Source organism: Labrus mixtus, chromosome 11, assembly GCF_963584025.1.
Source record: "Labrus mixtus chromosome 11, fLabMix1.1, whole genome shotgun sequence".
NCBI lineage: Eukaryota > Metazoa > Chordata > Actinopteri > Labriformes > Labridae > Labrus > Labrus mixtus.
In genome coordinates, this window is record NC_083622.1 from 5,822,441 (window position 1) to 5,840,750 (window position 18,310).

Below are 18,310 nucleotides of genomic sequence, written 5' to 3' on the forward strand. Positions count from 1 at the left end.
CTCTCTGCTCAGTCTTAATGTAAATACATTGTTAAATCCTGTAAAACAAAACAAAACTAAGCCATGTAAGTATTTTGGATGTTTAACTGCTGTATTTCTGATCCCTGGCTGTAGTTTCTTTCTGCCGTTAGGGGCGATAGTTTCATAGGATCTGTTGTCTGCCAGAGCCGGAGAACAGTAGAATTAAAGTTTACTGTGGCTTTGGCTAATGAAGAGGTCTTATTGAAACAAACCCTGCTTATCTTACACAACATGCTTCATGCCCTGTGAGTGTTTGGACAAACAACTGAGGTAAGATGGACTTCTAACATTGTAGGTAAACTGGTAAAGTAACATTTAATCAATGTATTTATTATAAAAAGTCAATTTCACATAACACTGTTTTATACTGAGTCAAAAAAGTCAATCACTTTAACTTGTAAATATTCCATTTTTTTTGTAACCATTCATGTAATCAACAATACATTTGTTGACATGAACACTGCAAAAGCCATTCAAGTTTCCTATCACAGACATGTGTGCTACAGGGCCTGGAGGTTACTGTAACACAAGCAGCAGAATGTATTAGTCAGTCCTGACGTTTGACTAGCTCGTGCTCATAAGTGGTTTCAACGAGTGCAAGCTGCAATTATCGAACTGATAGAATCTTTATTTGCACATCTGTCAATAAGAATTTCTTCTACTCAAATCTCCGGCGAGGAGTGTGTTAATAATGAATCAGACTGAAATAAATACTAAAGCATCTACATTAACGACACAAGCAGAAGCTACCATCAGGGACGAGGTTGATTATTTATATAAAGTTATTTATAATACCAGTAGTTTCAGCGACCAGGTATAGGTGTACGAGAAGGAGATTAGATTACCTCACGACACACAGCAAAAAGGTTTTCTTTACATTTTCTACTGAAAGGATGCACAGTGAGTTCTACATTTGTTTTGTTTTTTATAAAGCAGGGTGAGATTTATCCTGAGAAAACACTGCTTACACATGTACAGGACAAAAACATACCCACGCACAGGAGCTTGAATTCAAAGTTTAATTTGGACTGAACTTTGAATTTTCATGACCTGGATGTCTAGAAAGCAGCACAGACGTGCTTCTAATAAAACACTCTGTCCTTGTTGTTTCAGTCTACAGCCAGAGTACCTCGACCAAACTGCTTCCCCACATGAAATGGCTCCAGTAATAGTCTTTTCATCGCTCTGCCTGTTGAAGTCTCATCACCTGATTCTTTTTAACAGACTTGTCAAAAGAGACAGGACCACGCCAGATAACATGAGGAGTGGAGTAAAAGATGTGGAAACCACATGTTCATGAACCACTGCTTTACATCTCCTGCTGTGTAAAACACACACTCTCTATCTCTCTCTCTCACACACACACGCACACACACACACACGCGTCAGACATCCTTCTTAATAAACAGAGCTATTCTAGAAAGAAGCACAGACGCATATAACACAAGTAAACAGGCTATATTCACTTTCAATCCTGCAACAACACAGTCCAAGTGTAGCTAATTCTTAATTTACCAAAAAACCTACACATCTGAATGAAAAGAAATCCAAACAAAGTGTGTTTCACGTCTTTAGAATAACAGGTTGTACAATGTATTCTTTTAGCTTACCACTACTCGTGTTGAAATGTGCTTTTTTAAAGGGACAAACGACATTCTGTTTTGACAACCAGCTTTACCTCCAGTGTTTCATTCCTTCCAAACATCCAGCGAGCATGCAGACTAGAGCAGATGCAGGAAGGATTAGAAGACAGAGGCTATAGGTATGTGCACATATACATGGGATATGTCTTAAGTGAACTTACCTATCTATGTCCATTGAACAATAAATACTAACTAAACCATATTTACATACAAGTCAAAGTTAGACAGTGCTAAAATAAACATGATCGAATGTGGCATTATTTAACAGTCGGGCTAATTCATAAAAGTTGGTCACTTTTTTTTTTAAATATTATTGCACATACTATATACTAAGAATCAGGTTTGGACATCCTCTGGCTCGCTCATCATTTCATTGCTTCCAGTTAGGAATCTGCATCATTCTCTTAATGAATATTTCCTGCCTCCTAAGCTGCTCCATGTGTCAGTGAACGGGCTTTGTGACGCGTCGCTTGTTTGAAAAAAACGCTCGCCCTGCTTCTATTCCTGGGACGTCTAGCACACATGCACTTAATCTGCTGAGAGAGAAGCATCTCCTATAAAAAAAAAATAAAAAAAACCTTCTCAACCACCTGTGGCACTGCAGCGTCACACATATACGTATATCTGTGACAATGATTCCCTTTGTTACTGTATGTTAGGAGGAGGTTTTATAAGAAAAACCTCACTCTTGATCTGTTTTTGTTCATTAGACAGTGCAGCAAATTTGCACTTTACTTAAAAATATTAGGTTTAATATATGTTTATTTTGTGTAGGACTATTATTGATTGTTTATATTTTATTTTACAGCAGGGCAGGATAGCCCCTCTTGACTGTCCTCTTACTCCATCTCTGTTCAACTCTCTCACTTCCCACTGCCCCCTTCTGTCAATCCCCTCGCATTAACCGTCCTCTACTGTAACTCAATACGGCCCAATCAACTCAGAGCTTTAGAGTTTCGCTTATTACAGACTTTACAGCTGTGGAGCCTTGCGGGGTAGCCAGACATCTGCAGCACTTCTCAATATCTTGTTCTCCTGGGAGGATATAAACAGACAGAAGAAATCTGTAGGTGAAATGATAGTGGGAGTCCAGGAAGGAATCTGACAGATAAACGCAGGATATGGGGAGATGGGAAACTTCTGCTGAAGAGGTGGAGGAAAAAAAAAGCAAAGAGGAGAGGAAGCAGGACGGTTACCTTACCCTAAAATGATAATGCAATTTTCTGAGACGTCTGTGTACTTATCACATCAACCTTGTTTGATACTTCTTTAGCTGTCCTTGCACTGCATCTAGACAATCTGCTTCTCAGCTTCTGCTTATCATTGTGATATTTCTAGACCTGATGAACACAATTGTATCTGACTGAACACAGCTAATAGGGCTCAACAGTGTAAAAAGTGGGCGGTCCCTGTTCAGCCCTATTAGCTGTGTTTAGTCAGATAGAATTGTGTAAATAATAACAATTAAATAAAATCCGATTCCATAATTTGTACAACATTTCTCTTTCTGCTGACCGTAGCTTAACCATTCCCACAGGTTTTATGAGAATCAGGCCAATAGTTTTTTTTCCCCATTATCCTGCTGAACCCAACAAAGAGGCAAAAATCTTCACAATCATTATGTACTTGCTGGACATGATGAGACTGAAAATGACCACTGCCAGGACTTTGTCAAGCTATTTTATCAAAAATTGCTCTTTTTTTGCTACCGTGGAAATAACAATTTGTTTTAAGTTGTCTTTGAGGATGGTAAGCAGGAAAGTGAGCTGAAGTATGGAAATGTGGAGGAAGAGTGATAGTAGGAAAAAGAACCCCGTCCTGCTCCCCACTGAGGCCCTGTAGACTCAGTAGCTGCTACAGCCTGCCAAATAATAACCTCATCAGGGATTGGAGACACCTGGCTTTTCACACCGGAGCAGGCAAGATGACTTCCACAGCTGGCCATGTATTACAAGTTTGGAGGGACAGTGGGGGTCTCTGTCATTCAATAACACATTGGTTATGGGATTTCTCATGACTCATGTCATGGGAATTATAATGGCAAACAGCTCAACTCTAAGACAGTTTATTTCTATTTCATTTCAGGTGATGTAAAGAAGGGAACAGTGAGGGACAGGCTTGGATTCTCTTCTCAGGTTACACCTCTTGTACCTGTTTTTCAGTAGTTCTCTGATGGACTGGATAATGTCCAGACACAAGAGATGTTTAAACAAGTGTTTTTAAACATATCATCACTCTTTGCTTTCATTGAGTTTCCAGATTTATTCACAATATGGCCTGTGTTCATGACAGAGACGATTTTAAGAATAATGGTGGAAATGAGAGCAGCAGTGTAATATCACATAACCATGTTCCTGTGCTAAATGGTTAGGTTGTGTGAAATGTACTGAACAATGCATCTTACCTAACATCTGTGTGTCTCTTATTGATCTTTTGCAGTTCCCATAGGAAGATGCAGATTGGTTGTACCAATAAGCAATATTATACATAATTATTAAAACACACTGAATATAATTAACACATATATTTTATTTTTAGGGCTGTCAAATGTTTTTTTAATGATTACTATTAATCACATTTTTAATCAAGATGTTTAAAATTACAATATTTTGCAGGTCCTATCTGGTTCTATTTGATTACAACTGGTCAACTGAGTTGTTGTTTTTTTTTTTTTTAAGTGAAATGAGCTGTTCAGTGTTATTATTTTCTATCAGTGCAGCAGCAGGAAGACGCTGAGGCGGCTTAACTAAGTGCTCAAACAGGGACAAAATAGCATGTGATTATATTTCAGATGCTGATCAATACTAATAAAAAAATTGTTTTTACAAGTGGTTAGTGTGTGCGCTCCATTGTACACAGGCTATACACCTAAACATGAGCGACCCGGGTTCAAATCCGACCAGTGGCTTCTCTCCCGCATGTCATTCCCCACTCTCTCTCTGATTTCTGACTCTATCCACGGTCCTATGTCTAAACAAAAAAGCCCCCCTCCCCCAAAAAAACAAAAAACATTTTAGTGATAAGGTCACTTGTAGGTCAAAGCTGTGCATGTGAGCTGTCACTTTCACTTAGTAAGCTAATAAGGAGAAAACATGAAAACCCATCTTGTCTCTGAGAAATAAGCTCAGAACTCAGATGAGTTAAGTTTTGTTTTCTACAGTAGTTTTGGTTGCATTATGCTTTTAATGTACTTCATGTATCTTAACAAGACATTGGTAGAGGATTGCCATAAGGTGTGTAATAACCGCCCCACCCATCGGCCTGTCAGAAGTATGTCAGATGCTGTCCGGTCCATGGAGTGAAAAAGGTTCATAACCACCGATTTAGAAGGTAGGCCCATACATTTTATGGGAAGCAATGTATGGAACTTCCTCAAGCAATTCAATCACGTAAGCAGAATCATATTGAATTTCCTACAGTAAAAAAACAAATCAGATTTACCGTAAAACCAGCTCAAAGTTAAAATTATTAAACTCAACATTGTAGTGAAGTCAGAATATCTCAATACAAAGCTGTTGACTTGGAGTTTAGCCAATTGTGAACACTTTACTAAAACTGACATGTAGGTGCAAAACGGTGATAAAAGTCAGTAGCAAATGAGACATCCAGGTTTCTTATCGAAATCCAAAGAAGTTGGCATGAATAAAATCCCAAAGGGAGCTTAGTCAGTACAATGGCTCCTTGATATTTAATCTACAAGTAGAGATGAAGCGTTAGATAAGATACTGTGACAAGGAGAACAATAACTTTGGCCATGAAGACATAAGAACTAAGGAGCTAATGATGTGAAAATCATAATGGTATTTTAGTATTTGAGCCGGTCTCTACCTGCAGGACATCCCCCAGGTCGGCAGTGCTGATCTCAGGGTCCTCTGTAGTGTTGAAGGGGACCGGAGTGATTCTGACAAAGGTAAGGACTCGAGGTTCAGGGTACCTCCACAACATCACCCCTGGGCAATCCTCTGTCTCACTGTAGAACACCACCTCATGGGGTCCTGGAAGTCTCTGGGAAGCTGCAAGAACCAGAAGTACAAATGACTTCACTTCCATCCACTAACGGTCTAAAAGAAAGGTTTTTGCCGTGTTTAACAGTACGACAAAAATCAGAGGCAGGGAAAGTTGAGAGTAGTACGAGTACAACAATGACAATTATTATCTCCTTCAAGATGTTTAGAAGCTTTACAATGTTTACGATCCCAAAAAGCCTTTTATAAAGTAAGAGTCTGAGTAGATATATAAACAATTGCGTTGCCATTGACGGCACCATGCCAACAACCTGCAAATCATGGTAACAGTGGAGCTACATCTGTGAGTGATGTCTGACTAAAGTCATGGCTGCTGTTTGGAATTTAAGTCCTTTGGAAAAATGTTTATTCTGAAGAAATAGTTAGCAGAGACCTGCTTTGTTTGGCCTCTGGACATACAAACAGAGTCTATTTACAGAAACATATTCAAATGGGCAACAAAACCTGTCAGTGACTAATTTTTCTTTTTGTATGAAGCTGCCAACATGAAGGTGGACAGTGTGTTGTTCTTTTAGAAGTTATGCTTCGTTTTAGTTGTCTTGGACTCATGTAATTGAGGTGCAGGGGCAGATTCTCCTTCCACCTGTCTTTCCATCCAGCTTTCTTGTAGTCAATTAATCCCATCCATCCCTGTGTCCGGCCCTTGGGGGCATTCACTGTTCTCTGGGGCCCGTTTCTTTTTTTCTGGCTTTTCAAAACATGTTGCTGACAGATTTTGCTCCCTTGTTCTAGTTCACTACTGTGTATGTCCTCCTGCTTCAGCCAGCATATTAAATGCATCAAAGACCAGTGGAACAGTGCAACAAACAAAGACTCAACCACAGCTGACAGAGTGGATGACTGGTCTGCAGCCAAAGTGAAGTTTGATCCTTTGTGTATAATGTTCATGTGCATGTCTGTGTGAGCGCAGAGGACATCACACACTGCTAAACACAAAGAGGGGGAATAAACAGCATGTTACTCAGAGTGGAACCAGGCAGATATGTCTAATGAAACTTATTTTCACAGAGGACTTTGATCTGACTTTGATTTAAGGCGATGTTAATCTTAAATGACATCTTACGTTGGCACAAAGATCCTTTTTATTAGTCAAAATAAACTCACTTATATGAGTTTATGAATGTTTGATCATAGTTAGTATTCATCCTATGAATGCAGAAACCAGAATAACCAATATTTTATCCATATGTATTGGCTTGACATGGTATAAACAGCAAAAAAAACATCTCTAAGCAATATTATCTGAATCTGAATCTTGAATAGTGCACTAAAAAAAACAACAATTTTGTCTTTTTGCAACAAATGACATGAATCCCAGCGGATAAAGAAAAAATCTATTCAAACTCGGCACCTGTCATCTCTGCAGAAAATCAGCATGTACTGCAAAGTTTACCTGAGTCCTGGATGTATTGAAAATGCCCTGTACGCAGATCGTCTGAGCTGTGCTCTGTCTGAGGAGTGGGAGGGGCAGAAGAGGCAGGTGGATGGGTGTTGTAGGCCTTGCTTTTGCTGCAGCTATCATCTGAGTCCCCTCTCTGGAGGTTTAGGTACATCTGTAGGTGCTCCTCAACCAGCTTCAAGCAGTTCAGATGTTCCTGGCCCCAGAAGACCTGAATGGTGATTGAGAGAAGACAGTGAAAGTTAGGATTTTTAAAAGTGACATGGGAGAGATTTAAAAAAAAATGACTGCTGGGAAAAGAACTTAGACAGCAACACAGACTCATCTAATGCAAAATATGAACATTATTACATTACATTCATTTACAAAAGAGGATGGGAAACAGTCAGAGTTACCCTTGTCATCACCCTTTCACATCCTTTCCAGTATTACCCAACACAGCATTACATCCTCCTTACTTACACACGGCATTCCCCTTCCCGTGTTCCATCAAAGCCAGTCTGCCTGGGGTTTGGACTAAAGACCAGGAATCTCTGAGTCAAAAACTCTTCACACATGGAGCTGCTACTCACCAGCTTGCAAGGGTGGGTAATGACTAAACTGTAAAAACAGGAAAATCTGGGGATTTTTTTTTTCTTTTTCTTTGAGAAGCCTTTTGGAAAGAGGAATCAGAAGGAATTCCGGTGGTTTTTGTACAGCAATAGATTAAAACACTAGAAAGTCCAATATTTACAGAGGGAAATGTAGGGTTACGTATTAAGTGTTGTGAGTTGCGAGTCATGTTTCTCTTAATGGGCACGCAATAAAAGCATTGAGGCAGCCGTTTTTAAATGGGGAAAGGAGAGGGGGTTCCCCCTGAAGAAGTAATGTGGAATAATACATTTGTAATAAAACTCGACGTAAGTGCTGCTGAAAAGGGACTTTTGCGGCGTGGATATTATGTAACCTTTCATGGGGAAAAAGGCACACTAACCCCATGAAAAATAGCATCATAATATTCCTACTTCACAAGCAGAATATGTAACTCAAATCTACAGTGAAATTACAAAATGCAAATCCCAGTGTCATCACTTCAACTGCAAAGTTGGCATGAGTTGAGAGGAAAAAGAGGATTTAAGGAGAGTGTGAGGAGTTTGGCCTTTAAATGACAGATTCATTAATTTAGAAACCACAAACACTGACGCTGAGGTGATGAGGCTGTTGAAGCAACCCTAAGTGGGGACACTCATTTCCAGCCAGGTGCAGAGCTCTTACCTTGACCTCGACAAACTTTTGCTGCCTTGAGTGATAAATCTTGTGATTTAGGATGCTGGCTGGAGTGATTTCATGAGTACACAAACCTGCAGCAGGCCTCCCTTTAGGTTCAGCAGTAGTTTTGGGAGGCCGGGCTCAGGTCCAGGGCTGCCACTGTGCCGACACCACTGAGCCTCCAGGGAAGTGCTGCAGGAGAACGGTCCCAGCAGAAGACGGCTCCGATCCTTCAGCCCTGTTCTCACTAGCAGATCTTGAAGCTCCAGCTGCACAGATGCAGCCTGGATTGCATCTGGGAGACAAAAGGAGTAGAATGAATACCATGTAAAGCTCAGTAGAACCAAAAGACAAAATATAGAAGGTCTTCTTTTGGTCTTTCCAAGATCCTGTCAATAAAAAACCCTACATTCATAGTAGTTATTTGTTACTATTTTACTTGTTATGCACTGAAAAAACACTGAGGCTGAAAGGGTAAAACAGCATGAGGTTATGAGAAGAACAGATTCCACTCCATGTGTCGTCTCCTTGAACAGAGGTGTTCTAGGGTCGTTGTTATGCTGAATTGAAATAGTAAAAATTCAAGTTTAACAAAGTGTTTATATGATTTGGTAAACTAACAGAGATATGATGACAGTGCACAAACCCTAATGAGATCCAGACAGGAGAGCCAAACACCCACACATTCTAAAATAACCAGAAGTAGCAGAATCCTCGACTTAATACGCTCACAATTCTCTGTCCTTTCCATTAAAGCAGAGATGTGTCACTGTGGTCACAGGCTGACTTAAAGTTGGCATTTCAGTTCAATAAATCAGCCGAACTGAAACCCCTTCTACTAGTTGTTGACATGGGAGGACTGATCTAGTCAGTTACAGCTAAAGAAAAAGCAGCCCATTTGGAAAGCTCAGTCCTGGATGACTAATAATGCCCTGAGAAACAGCTCTTTAAACATGCCTTTTCACCTCACATATTCTCACCCCTGTCTACTTGGCTGTAAGTCTGGGAAAATAGAGAAAGCAGCGGCACACCTGGTACACTTCATAACTGTAAGCAACATATTATAGTTCTTATTATATAAAGTTTTAGCTAATAACACAAGTTGTAAAAAAAAGTACAAAACCAGAAGTAATAATTCTTTTTTTTTTTTTTTCAAATATTAGATCAACATCAAGAAGTTAAATTTGGCTGAATGAATAGTCGAACAGTTAATATGTACTGTCATTATGGTTAATCTATCAAAACCGTCAACTTGATTAATTTTCCCCCTCTATATCTCAGTCCCTTTGGATCTGCTGGGTTTAAACTGCTGGACAAAACACCTGACACCACCCTACATAAAAAAAATGTTTTTGAGTAAAGACTTTGATTTCGGCCTTCCTCGAGTTCACCTGGGGTAAAGCGGGATGGTTTGAAGAGATGAGAAAGTCATGAAAAAAAGGGAATGAGCAAAGAGGCGAAATATGCAGAGACAAATTGATTCATACAGAAGGTGAGAGATTGAATGTAGGACACAGAAACAGAGAAAAAAATATGTTTTGATAAACACACGACACATACGATTTGTCATAAGGAAAACCGTTTTTAACATTAGTGTCCAGCAAGACAACAGCGGGGTTCCACTAAAAGTTCCTCCTCTTGTGCAAACTCTTCTAGCAGAAATATAACACTGGGAAGACATTTTTCTCAAGAAGTACATTCTTCTTGAGAAAAGGTTCTTTTGTACGATATCATCAGTGTCACTTTTTATGATCCCTGAGTAGGAGTTCAAAGTTTAAATCCAGTGGGTTAGGTCCATGTGAGAGTGGGTTACCTTAAATAAGGAAATAAGTGTATTTGAAAATCCCATAAAAACCAAATTCCAACAAACCTAACCTCGCACAAACACGCTCTCGCCTGCTGCCATAGTTATCTTACCAGAAAAACCAGAGCACGAGTGCACATCCACCCAAGTTTAACATACAACTCAAGAAAACAAAGTGGGTGGTGGGAAAGAGGGTGGAAGGAAATCTTCCTTAATGTGAAATACACTTCTGGCAAACGCTTGGGCAAGATTAGATAAGATGGGAGACGTTGATTTACCGCGATGGTTTCTCCCTGGCAGCCGTTATCTGACCACTGCCTGGCTGATTTATACCACGATTTATATGGAATCAATTAGAGGAAGCCTAAAGGAGTCATTACCTAACAAGCAGAGGCCCCCAAAGACTCTTGGGGATGTAAGAGTGATAGAAGTAATATACTGTCACTCACTACAGTAATACACCATTCACTCACCACAAGACCACTATAGGACACTTGAGGAAACTGGTTTCTTAGCAGGGGATGTTGATGGCCAAAATGGCATAATGCAGGGAGCTGTGTGTCATCCAAGCCATTTCACAGTTACTAATGAGAGTTGATGAGTTACATATGGGTTCAGTGACAATTGCAACACATAAGCAAATGCAGTATGAAAGATCTGTGTTTATTTCCTAAAGTTTAACTCTTAATATGGTCCGTTTAGAGTTTAGAGGATGACATGTATGGACATAACGCTGCAAATTAGAGATCTCATTTCCACTGTTGGAATGTCGACAATACAACATCGCCCAACAGAAGCCCATTTTAAATGTTCAGATTTAGAAAGGGCAATCTCATACGTGACGCAAAATCAGCCCAGAGTTATGCATTGAAAATGGTCTCTGTGATGGATAAGAGAGAGAGAGAGGGGGGGGGGGGGGGGGGGGCGAGAGAGAGAGAGAGATTCAAGAAGCCAGGTCAATGCCATCCAGAGTAAATATATTAGTGGGTCTTCTGATTATTTCCCCCAACAGATCATATGTGAAGTTAAACTGATTGGTTGATTTCAATAAAGTTGAAAGAAAATAGCATTAAACTGGACATATAAAGTACAATGGGGAAAATGATGTAAAAATATAGTATATGAAAAGGTAATTCACATTCTCTCATTATATATATCCATAACAAACTTTAGACTTCTGTTTAGTGAGTCTGTTTTGAATCGGTCTTTAAATTTTTTGCAACAGTTTTTCTTTATATATTCATATTTTATGGCTCTCTTGAATCCAAAGGTTTCATCTACTGTAAACCAACGATAATGCTTACTGGCTTTAATGCTGATTACATGTGCCAGCAAATATAATACATTAAGATGGTGGTTAGTTTCATATTATACATATTCCATGAAATGTTCCAGGGTCAGTTAACTTACATTCTCTTTATTTTTTTTTTTAAAGATTTTTTTGTGTGGCCTTTTTGGTTTTATTGGACAGGACAGCTGAGGAAAGACGGGGAACATTGGGAGGAGAGAGGGAAGGATGACATGTAGCAAGAGGCCGAGGTCGGATTTGAATCCACGGCTGCTGCAACGAGGACCATAGCCTCTGTGCACGGGGCGCACGACATAACCGCTAGGCTATCCGGTGCCCTGTAAATGTACATATCAGAGAAAGTATGAATGAAATGAAATGTTGGCTTAATTAAGGTTCAGGTCTTTAATTTGCTAATTTAAGGCTCAACATAGATTTCGAGATGTGGGTATAAAACAAAAAGGAATGCAGGTTGGACTTTGCTACGATATACTTATCTCTGAGTGTTCAAGCTGAAATGAAATGTTAAATGATGATTGGAAGAAAAATGGCCCTCTTTCAGCAAAACAAACAAAAGAAAATGTCAATTGAAGTTTTGACTTAATGTGAATTAAATGAATTAATAGATGACGGGGTTGGATTTATCACCTTGCTCTATAAACTAAGGTTTTCTTTATAGAGTGTCAGCAGAGGCAAAGGAAGGAAGAGAAGGCTTTGTGTCTATGAGTGATTGTGTTTGTGTGCTTATGAAAAAGTGTGCACTGGTAACAGGGTCTGTCGATACCTGTGTGTGTGTGTGTGTGTGTGTGTGTGTGTGTGTGTGTGTGTGTGTTCTCAGGAAATCAGGGGCACTCCATGGCACTCTGAAGGAGAGTTGAGAGATCAGGGAGGGTCTTGTTTCATGGACCTTAGACATATGTTCTCTCTTGCTTGTGCACCTCCCTCCTTTCTTTCAGTGAACTATAAATGCCCCCACCTTGGGGAGTGGTGAGCTGTGGATGGAAGGAGGAATGCAGGGCTTCCACTTGTTTTTCATTAACACAGGATCTGGTAACACACCTCACTGTCAACCTAATCCTCTCTCTCTCCATCTTGTCCCCTGGCAGAGGGGGCTTCCATGACCAGGTACAGAGCCCCAGATGTTTCATGTATGAGGGGGGGTTGGGAAGATGACATGGTCTTCAACCCCCTCGCAACCATGGATGTGCACTGATGAAGACAGGATAGGGTGGGAGCAATGTCATGGCATGTACTGAGGTGACCCTGTTACTTCTCTACCATAGCAGTCAGAAGGCTTTCCCCCTTTAGTCCGCTTTAATATCTCCTCTTTGTCTCAACCTCCCATTTTTCTCCTTTTTTCTGCCTTCATTTAATGTAACTGTTGTGATGTGAACTTCTATTTTTTGAGTTGATTCTGGTAGTTGTGTCTACATGCATATAATCTCATCTTATTTCTAACTGACTAGTGTACCACTTCCAGTAAAACTTTTGGTAACATGCATGTTCTTTTCTTCATCTACCCTACTGTTCTATTAAACTTAACCATGTATTTCCTTGGATGAACTGTAGTACCTTCCAGCTTAATCGTTATGTTTGTCTTGGTCTGATCATGTTTTTTTATTTACTGGGACATCTTTGATCCGACTCCTCTTTCTCCCCGAACTTCTCCATCTCCATCTCCATCACCCTCCTGATCCTCTCCATCACAACTCTTCCTCCTCCTGTTTCCTTTGCACACTGGCATTATCCTGACGTCTGCTCAGGATGTGGTCCATCAATCCCAGCCTGCCACTGAGGACCAGCAGAGCAACAACAGCAGCAACAGTAGTTGAACAAACTGTAGCAGTAGAAATACTACATTTTCCTGTCTTACATCTCTCATGTACAGCTCTCCCAGGGGGGTCATTCCAGCTGACTTATTGTGGCAGCTCAAACGCTCAACCTTACACAACAGAAATCCTAGCCTTTATCTCTGTAAAAATTCCAAGGTATCAATTTTCCGAGGTACAGAGTGCACTGGAGAGGCTGGTGTGTTGAGTGATGAAGTCGGTGCGGCTAAGGCTAAAAGTCAGTAGATACATCTACTATCACTAGCAATCAGTCAGCGTAATTGGAGACAGTTTGTCTCCTTTTGATGGCAACAAATCTGGAAACACTATGTGAAGAAGCCCTCGGGGAAAATTGCATTGCATGTTGTGAAAAAGATATATAAGTGTGCGACATGTATCAACAGAAGGAAATGAGAGAAACAATTAGGTGAACAAACATGTTATTCAGTTTAATTAATTCTGGTATTCCATTCAACTATTGCAAATGTGTAATCATTTAAGTAGGATTTGGTGGATTTTTTACTTTTTAATGTTTTACTCTATGTGAAGTTTGTTTTTGTTTTTTTAAGATTAATTTTTGGGCTTTTTGTGCCTTTAATGGAGAGATAGGACAGTGGATGGAGTCAGAAATCAGGGGCAACCTGGCCCGCCCGCTTGGAGGACTACAGCCTCCATACATGGGGCTCGGGCACTAACCACTGCGCCACCAGCGGCCCCTTCGTGAAGTTTTAATGTCCATTCAGAGATATGGCAAAAAGATAAAAAAATCAGGGCCTATAGTCTGATCTACATAGAGTTTCATAAACCAATACTTCAGGGAGCACCCAAATATAATTTAAAAAGGCTTTGAGAGAAACTTTTTTTTTTGCAAAATATATCAAACAATTACCGGTACTATTAACCTTTTAAAAAAAAATATATATATTTCTGCCTGCAAAGGAAAGGCAATCACCATAAATAGAAGAGTGTTATAGATGCAAAGGAAGTTGGAGGGGTTTCACTGCCATAAAAGTACAATTGTCTCTAAACGTTTTCTTTTTTCCATTGCAATGCACAAAATGTTTCAAATGTGTTTATCAAAGGCAACAAATCACACATGGATGAAGGCTGTAAAGCAAGAGAAAAGCAGAGCAGGCCAGCAGCACTGAGTATTCTGTCACTGTGCAGTTATGCCGATTTTAGTAAACAAAGTGCAAATTGTTTGAGGTTTTAATTAACATTTTTGACAATCATTTTATCTGAAGTAAGTCTATATAACAACATCTGTCAAACAGATGCATGCACTCAGGGAGCCCACTTCCAGCTCTGTCCTGTCCCTTTTCAAACCTAGTCAACAAGGGATGTGTTGCTCTGTGGTACTGACGCACATCTTGTCTTTGCAAAATGACTAATCTTGCTTGTTATCTACTGCATCTGGCATGTTGGCCCTTAACTGCTTTTGTCCTTACATTTCCATCTGTTGTTCAATTCAGAAGACATGCCAAAGAACAGCAGACGCTGAAAAACAAACCAGAATCCCTGATCACTGTTACTGTGCTTCAACTCACTCCAAACAGTGGATAGAAACTGGAAGATTTTTGATTTACATAAGCATTAGCAGTTCTGTCATAATGGAAACACTCTGATGCCTCCTGTCAGTGTTGATGAACGAAGGGTTTGAGCCTAACACGAAACCAAACATTTCACTCTCGCACAAAGTGATGCATAAGCACTTGAAAATATCTTTCTCTTAGGCCCTAATACACGCATATCCATGCAATCAAATACACACATTCTCACAACAACTTCAGATCCAAGACTAACATAAACATCTCATTTTACAGTTTACTGACAGACCTTGTTTTTGGCACATGAGGGTTTAGCTAGCATGTGCAAAGAATGAACAGTATTACAAATAACAACGAAATCAACACTGGAATGTGGTTACCAATCTCTCCCAGTGTGAGTGAATGACAGTCGTAAATCTTTTAAAAAGGAAGACACCTCACATATTTGTAAAAAAAAAAAAAATGTGTAGTAGAAAGTTCTATGGACTCAATTCATGATTTAAAAAAAGTGAAGAAACTACAAATCTACAAAAAGACCCCTTCAACCACCGATTACAATGTTAGAATGGATTTATATCTACTTATTTCAAACAGTGTGGGGCGCACTGGTTTTAGCCCGTTGAGTTTTTTCATTTCTAATGATTCATGATTAATGGCTTCTTAAAAACAGTGTGATGTCATTACATTTGTTTCCAATGAAGCTCCACCTGTTTCTAGATTCCGGTCAATTTTATTCTCGAAATTCAGCAGCAGAATAAAAAGGATCATAGTATGATGAAATCATTTTTCCCTTGGTACTTCAAAACACTTTCCCAGCTAACTTACTTCCCCGAAGTAACATTTTTTGACTTTACTGACCTTCCATCCTAGGTCCTGACTTCATATCCAGACTTCCTGTCATTGCCGACACCGACACTGTCACACTAGGCCTTACTGGATGGGCCTCTGTCTCCATGACAACCACAATCTGGGCAGTGTGAAGAGAGACCCTGTGGAAGAAAAGGGCCAGGGCTCTGATGCTGCTGGCTTTGTCCAGGGCAGAGGCCTGATGCTGCGAGTCAGGACGAGAGGGATAGGCCCTGGGAGGCGTCTTCATTGGGGAGGAACGAGGGCTGGAGGCAGCAGTCGATGTTTTACTCGAGAAATCCCATGTGTGGTTTTGTAGGACTTTCTCTAGGTAGGCTTTTGACTGCTCAAGCTTTGCCAGTGTAGGGCTGATTTTCAGAGGACGCGACAGCTCCACATTCAGCTCAGCTGTGGGTGGAGATAAAATGAAAGAACACAAGTTTAGAAATGATGAATACTGAGAAAAGAGGGTCATCAAAACTTTAAAAACAACTCCCTCTGTAGCAGTCTCTCTTAAATTGGGTGAGTATCTGTTGTGCTCATCCTTGCTTTATAAAGAAGTGAGACAGCAGGCAGTGAAAGAAAGACTTGATATCTAATTTAACGGAGTCATTAGCAAACTAGTGAGAAACAGTTCAGTCTTCTCAAAGCAGATCCACAAACAATTTTAAATTGAATCCAGCATTGAAAAAACTTCTCTTTTTTTAGTTTGTCTCTAAAACTATTCTTGTCATGTAGACACCCAGAATGAACTGGATGAAATCAATTTGGGTTTAAAGAAAAGCCAGGCTTTACTCACGTCCCACTGCCCAACATCTGCAGCTATCTAACCCACAGAAAACTGTTTGGTACAATGTCATTTCAATATTTTTGAAACTCCATTTGGCATTGAGAGACCTGCTAAATATCAGCTGGTTTCAGTCTCAGACCCTTTACCTATGTGTTACATGAACATAAAATGTATGCCTACATCTAATTACTGCCTGTCTCTCTGAAACATTTTACAGTGACGCTGCAAAACAGCATACAGGAAACTTTTTTTTTTTTTTTTTTTCAAATGCTAACCTCATAAATCCAAGACTTCTCTGCTCTCACTTGTTTTACCTCATTCTTGCACTCTCTGGTGCACAGCAGCCTTCAAACACTTGACTGGAATTTACAGAGACACATGAATTAACTCAATGCCGTTTTACACTACTTCCATTATCCCATTTTTCCACTTGGTCATGATGATGGGAGAGGGAAGCAGCTGAAAACAAGTGCAGATGTTTTTCACGGTCTGATCAAGGCACCAGTGTTTAGAGGGGTTGTAAGTGTTTTAGGCCTCCTTGTCTCCTCCCAGGTAGGAGCTATGGATGATATGAACAGGTTATTTGCCAAAAGGAGAGGCAAACGCACACCCCCCCCCCACCCACACACACACCCACACACACACCCACACACACCCACACACACACACACACTAACATAATCACTGCCCTCAGGATTCTCTCTCATTTGATCCAGTGGCAGTGAGGCAAATGATGGCTGGAGAGAGGAATTGGAGAGGAGATAGGTGGAATTTGCAATGTAGCTTGTCATTTCCACTTGACTTATCACCAGGAAACTTTCCAGTGAAATAAATATAGTGTATGCAGCAATTCATCCAGGTTCCTTTACCCCCTCACATCTATTTTCTCTTTCCCTCTATCTCGTATAGCCAATTGTTGTACTCATTTCTCAGTGTTTTTTTTCCCCCCCCTTCGACTTATCCTCCAGCCCTCACTCTAAAGAAACGATCCCCCATAATAACGAGCTGTTTTTAGTCAGTGTAGCTTTTACATGATCTGGAACATTAATCAAGAGTTAGTAGTTAAAATAATCTTCTTTTGGTGGCCTAAATAATGCTTGTCATATTTTCTTTTATTGAATTAAAAACTATATTTATATTTATTTTGCATTTCATTTAAATAAAATGTGTGTAGCATGTAGTGTCTTTCCCTGTGAATGTGTAATCACGTGTGCAATTCACCTATTGCACATCAACTTTTTGCTCAGCTGTAACTTTCAACATTCCGACTTTCCAAACTGAAATCAGGCGAAAAACACTGAAATCGGAAGAACGACTTCCCAACTCGGAAACTTGGACCACCCGAGCAGCACCTGAATGCAGCATGAGAGACAGGCTGTGTGTTTTGCTGACTGTGTGTGTGTGTGTGTGTGTGTGTGTGTGTGTCATTTCTTTGTTTTGAATGAGGGTTTCCTGAGTTAAGTTATGAGGTCCCAGAAAATAAAGCTCAGGTTCTGTGCACTTTAAATCCTTTATAACTCTTTTTAAATAAATCATCTTTTAGAATAGGATTTTGAGGTTTCTTTTGTAAAGCTATTAATAAAAACAGTTGCAACTAATAAAAAAAAACGAAAATAGCCTGAAAAACATCACAACTTTTACTGCAACTTTATTGAAAAGCTGCCACAAAATCCAGCATTATAGGCCGCAACAATCACTCATTAATGTCTGTGAAATTCTGGAGGGACTGATTAGAGAGGTAAGGAAAGACAGTGGGTTATTTTAAAAGGGAGGAAATATCAATGATTAAAATAAATCCACTGGCACTTTCATTGCCAGGCAGGGGGGAAAAAAACGGCTTCTCCGGGAGTCCGTTTTTTTAACACATTAG

At 39.9% G+C, this 18,310-nt stretch overlaps 1 protein-coding gene across 1 annotated transcript in view; it reads right to left on the minus strand.

Moving 5' to 3' along the window:
- LOC132983433 (intermembrane lipid transfer protein VPS13B-like) overlaps window positions 1-18,310 on the minus strand; it is a 282,789-nt gene that overhangs the window by 57,666 nt on the left and 206,813 nt on the right. Inside the window, exons 38-41 of the mRNA XM_061049726.1 lie at window positions 15,663-16,058; window positions 8,429-8,631; window positions 7,083-7,299; window positions 5,493-5,677 (exon numbers count right to left, since the gene is read on the minus strand). Of these exons, the coding sequence (XP_060905709.1) occupies window positions 5,493-5,677; window positions 7,083-7,299; window positions 8,429-8,631; window positions 15,663-16,058 (1,001 nt within the window). The remainder of the gene's footprint in view (window positions 1-5,492; window positions 5,678-7,082; window positions 7,300-8,428; window positions 8,632-15,662; window positions 16,059-18,310) is intronic.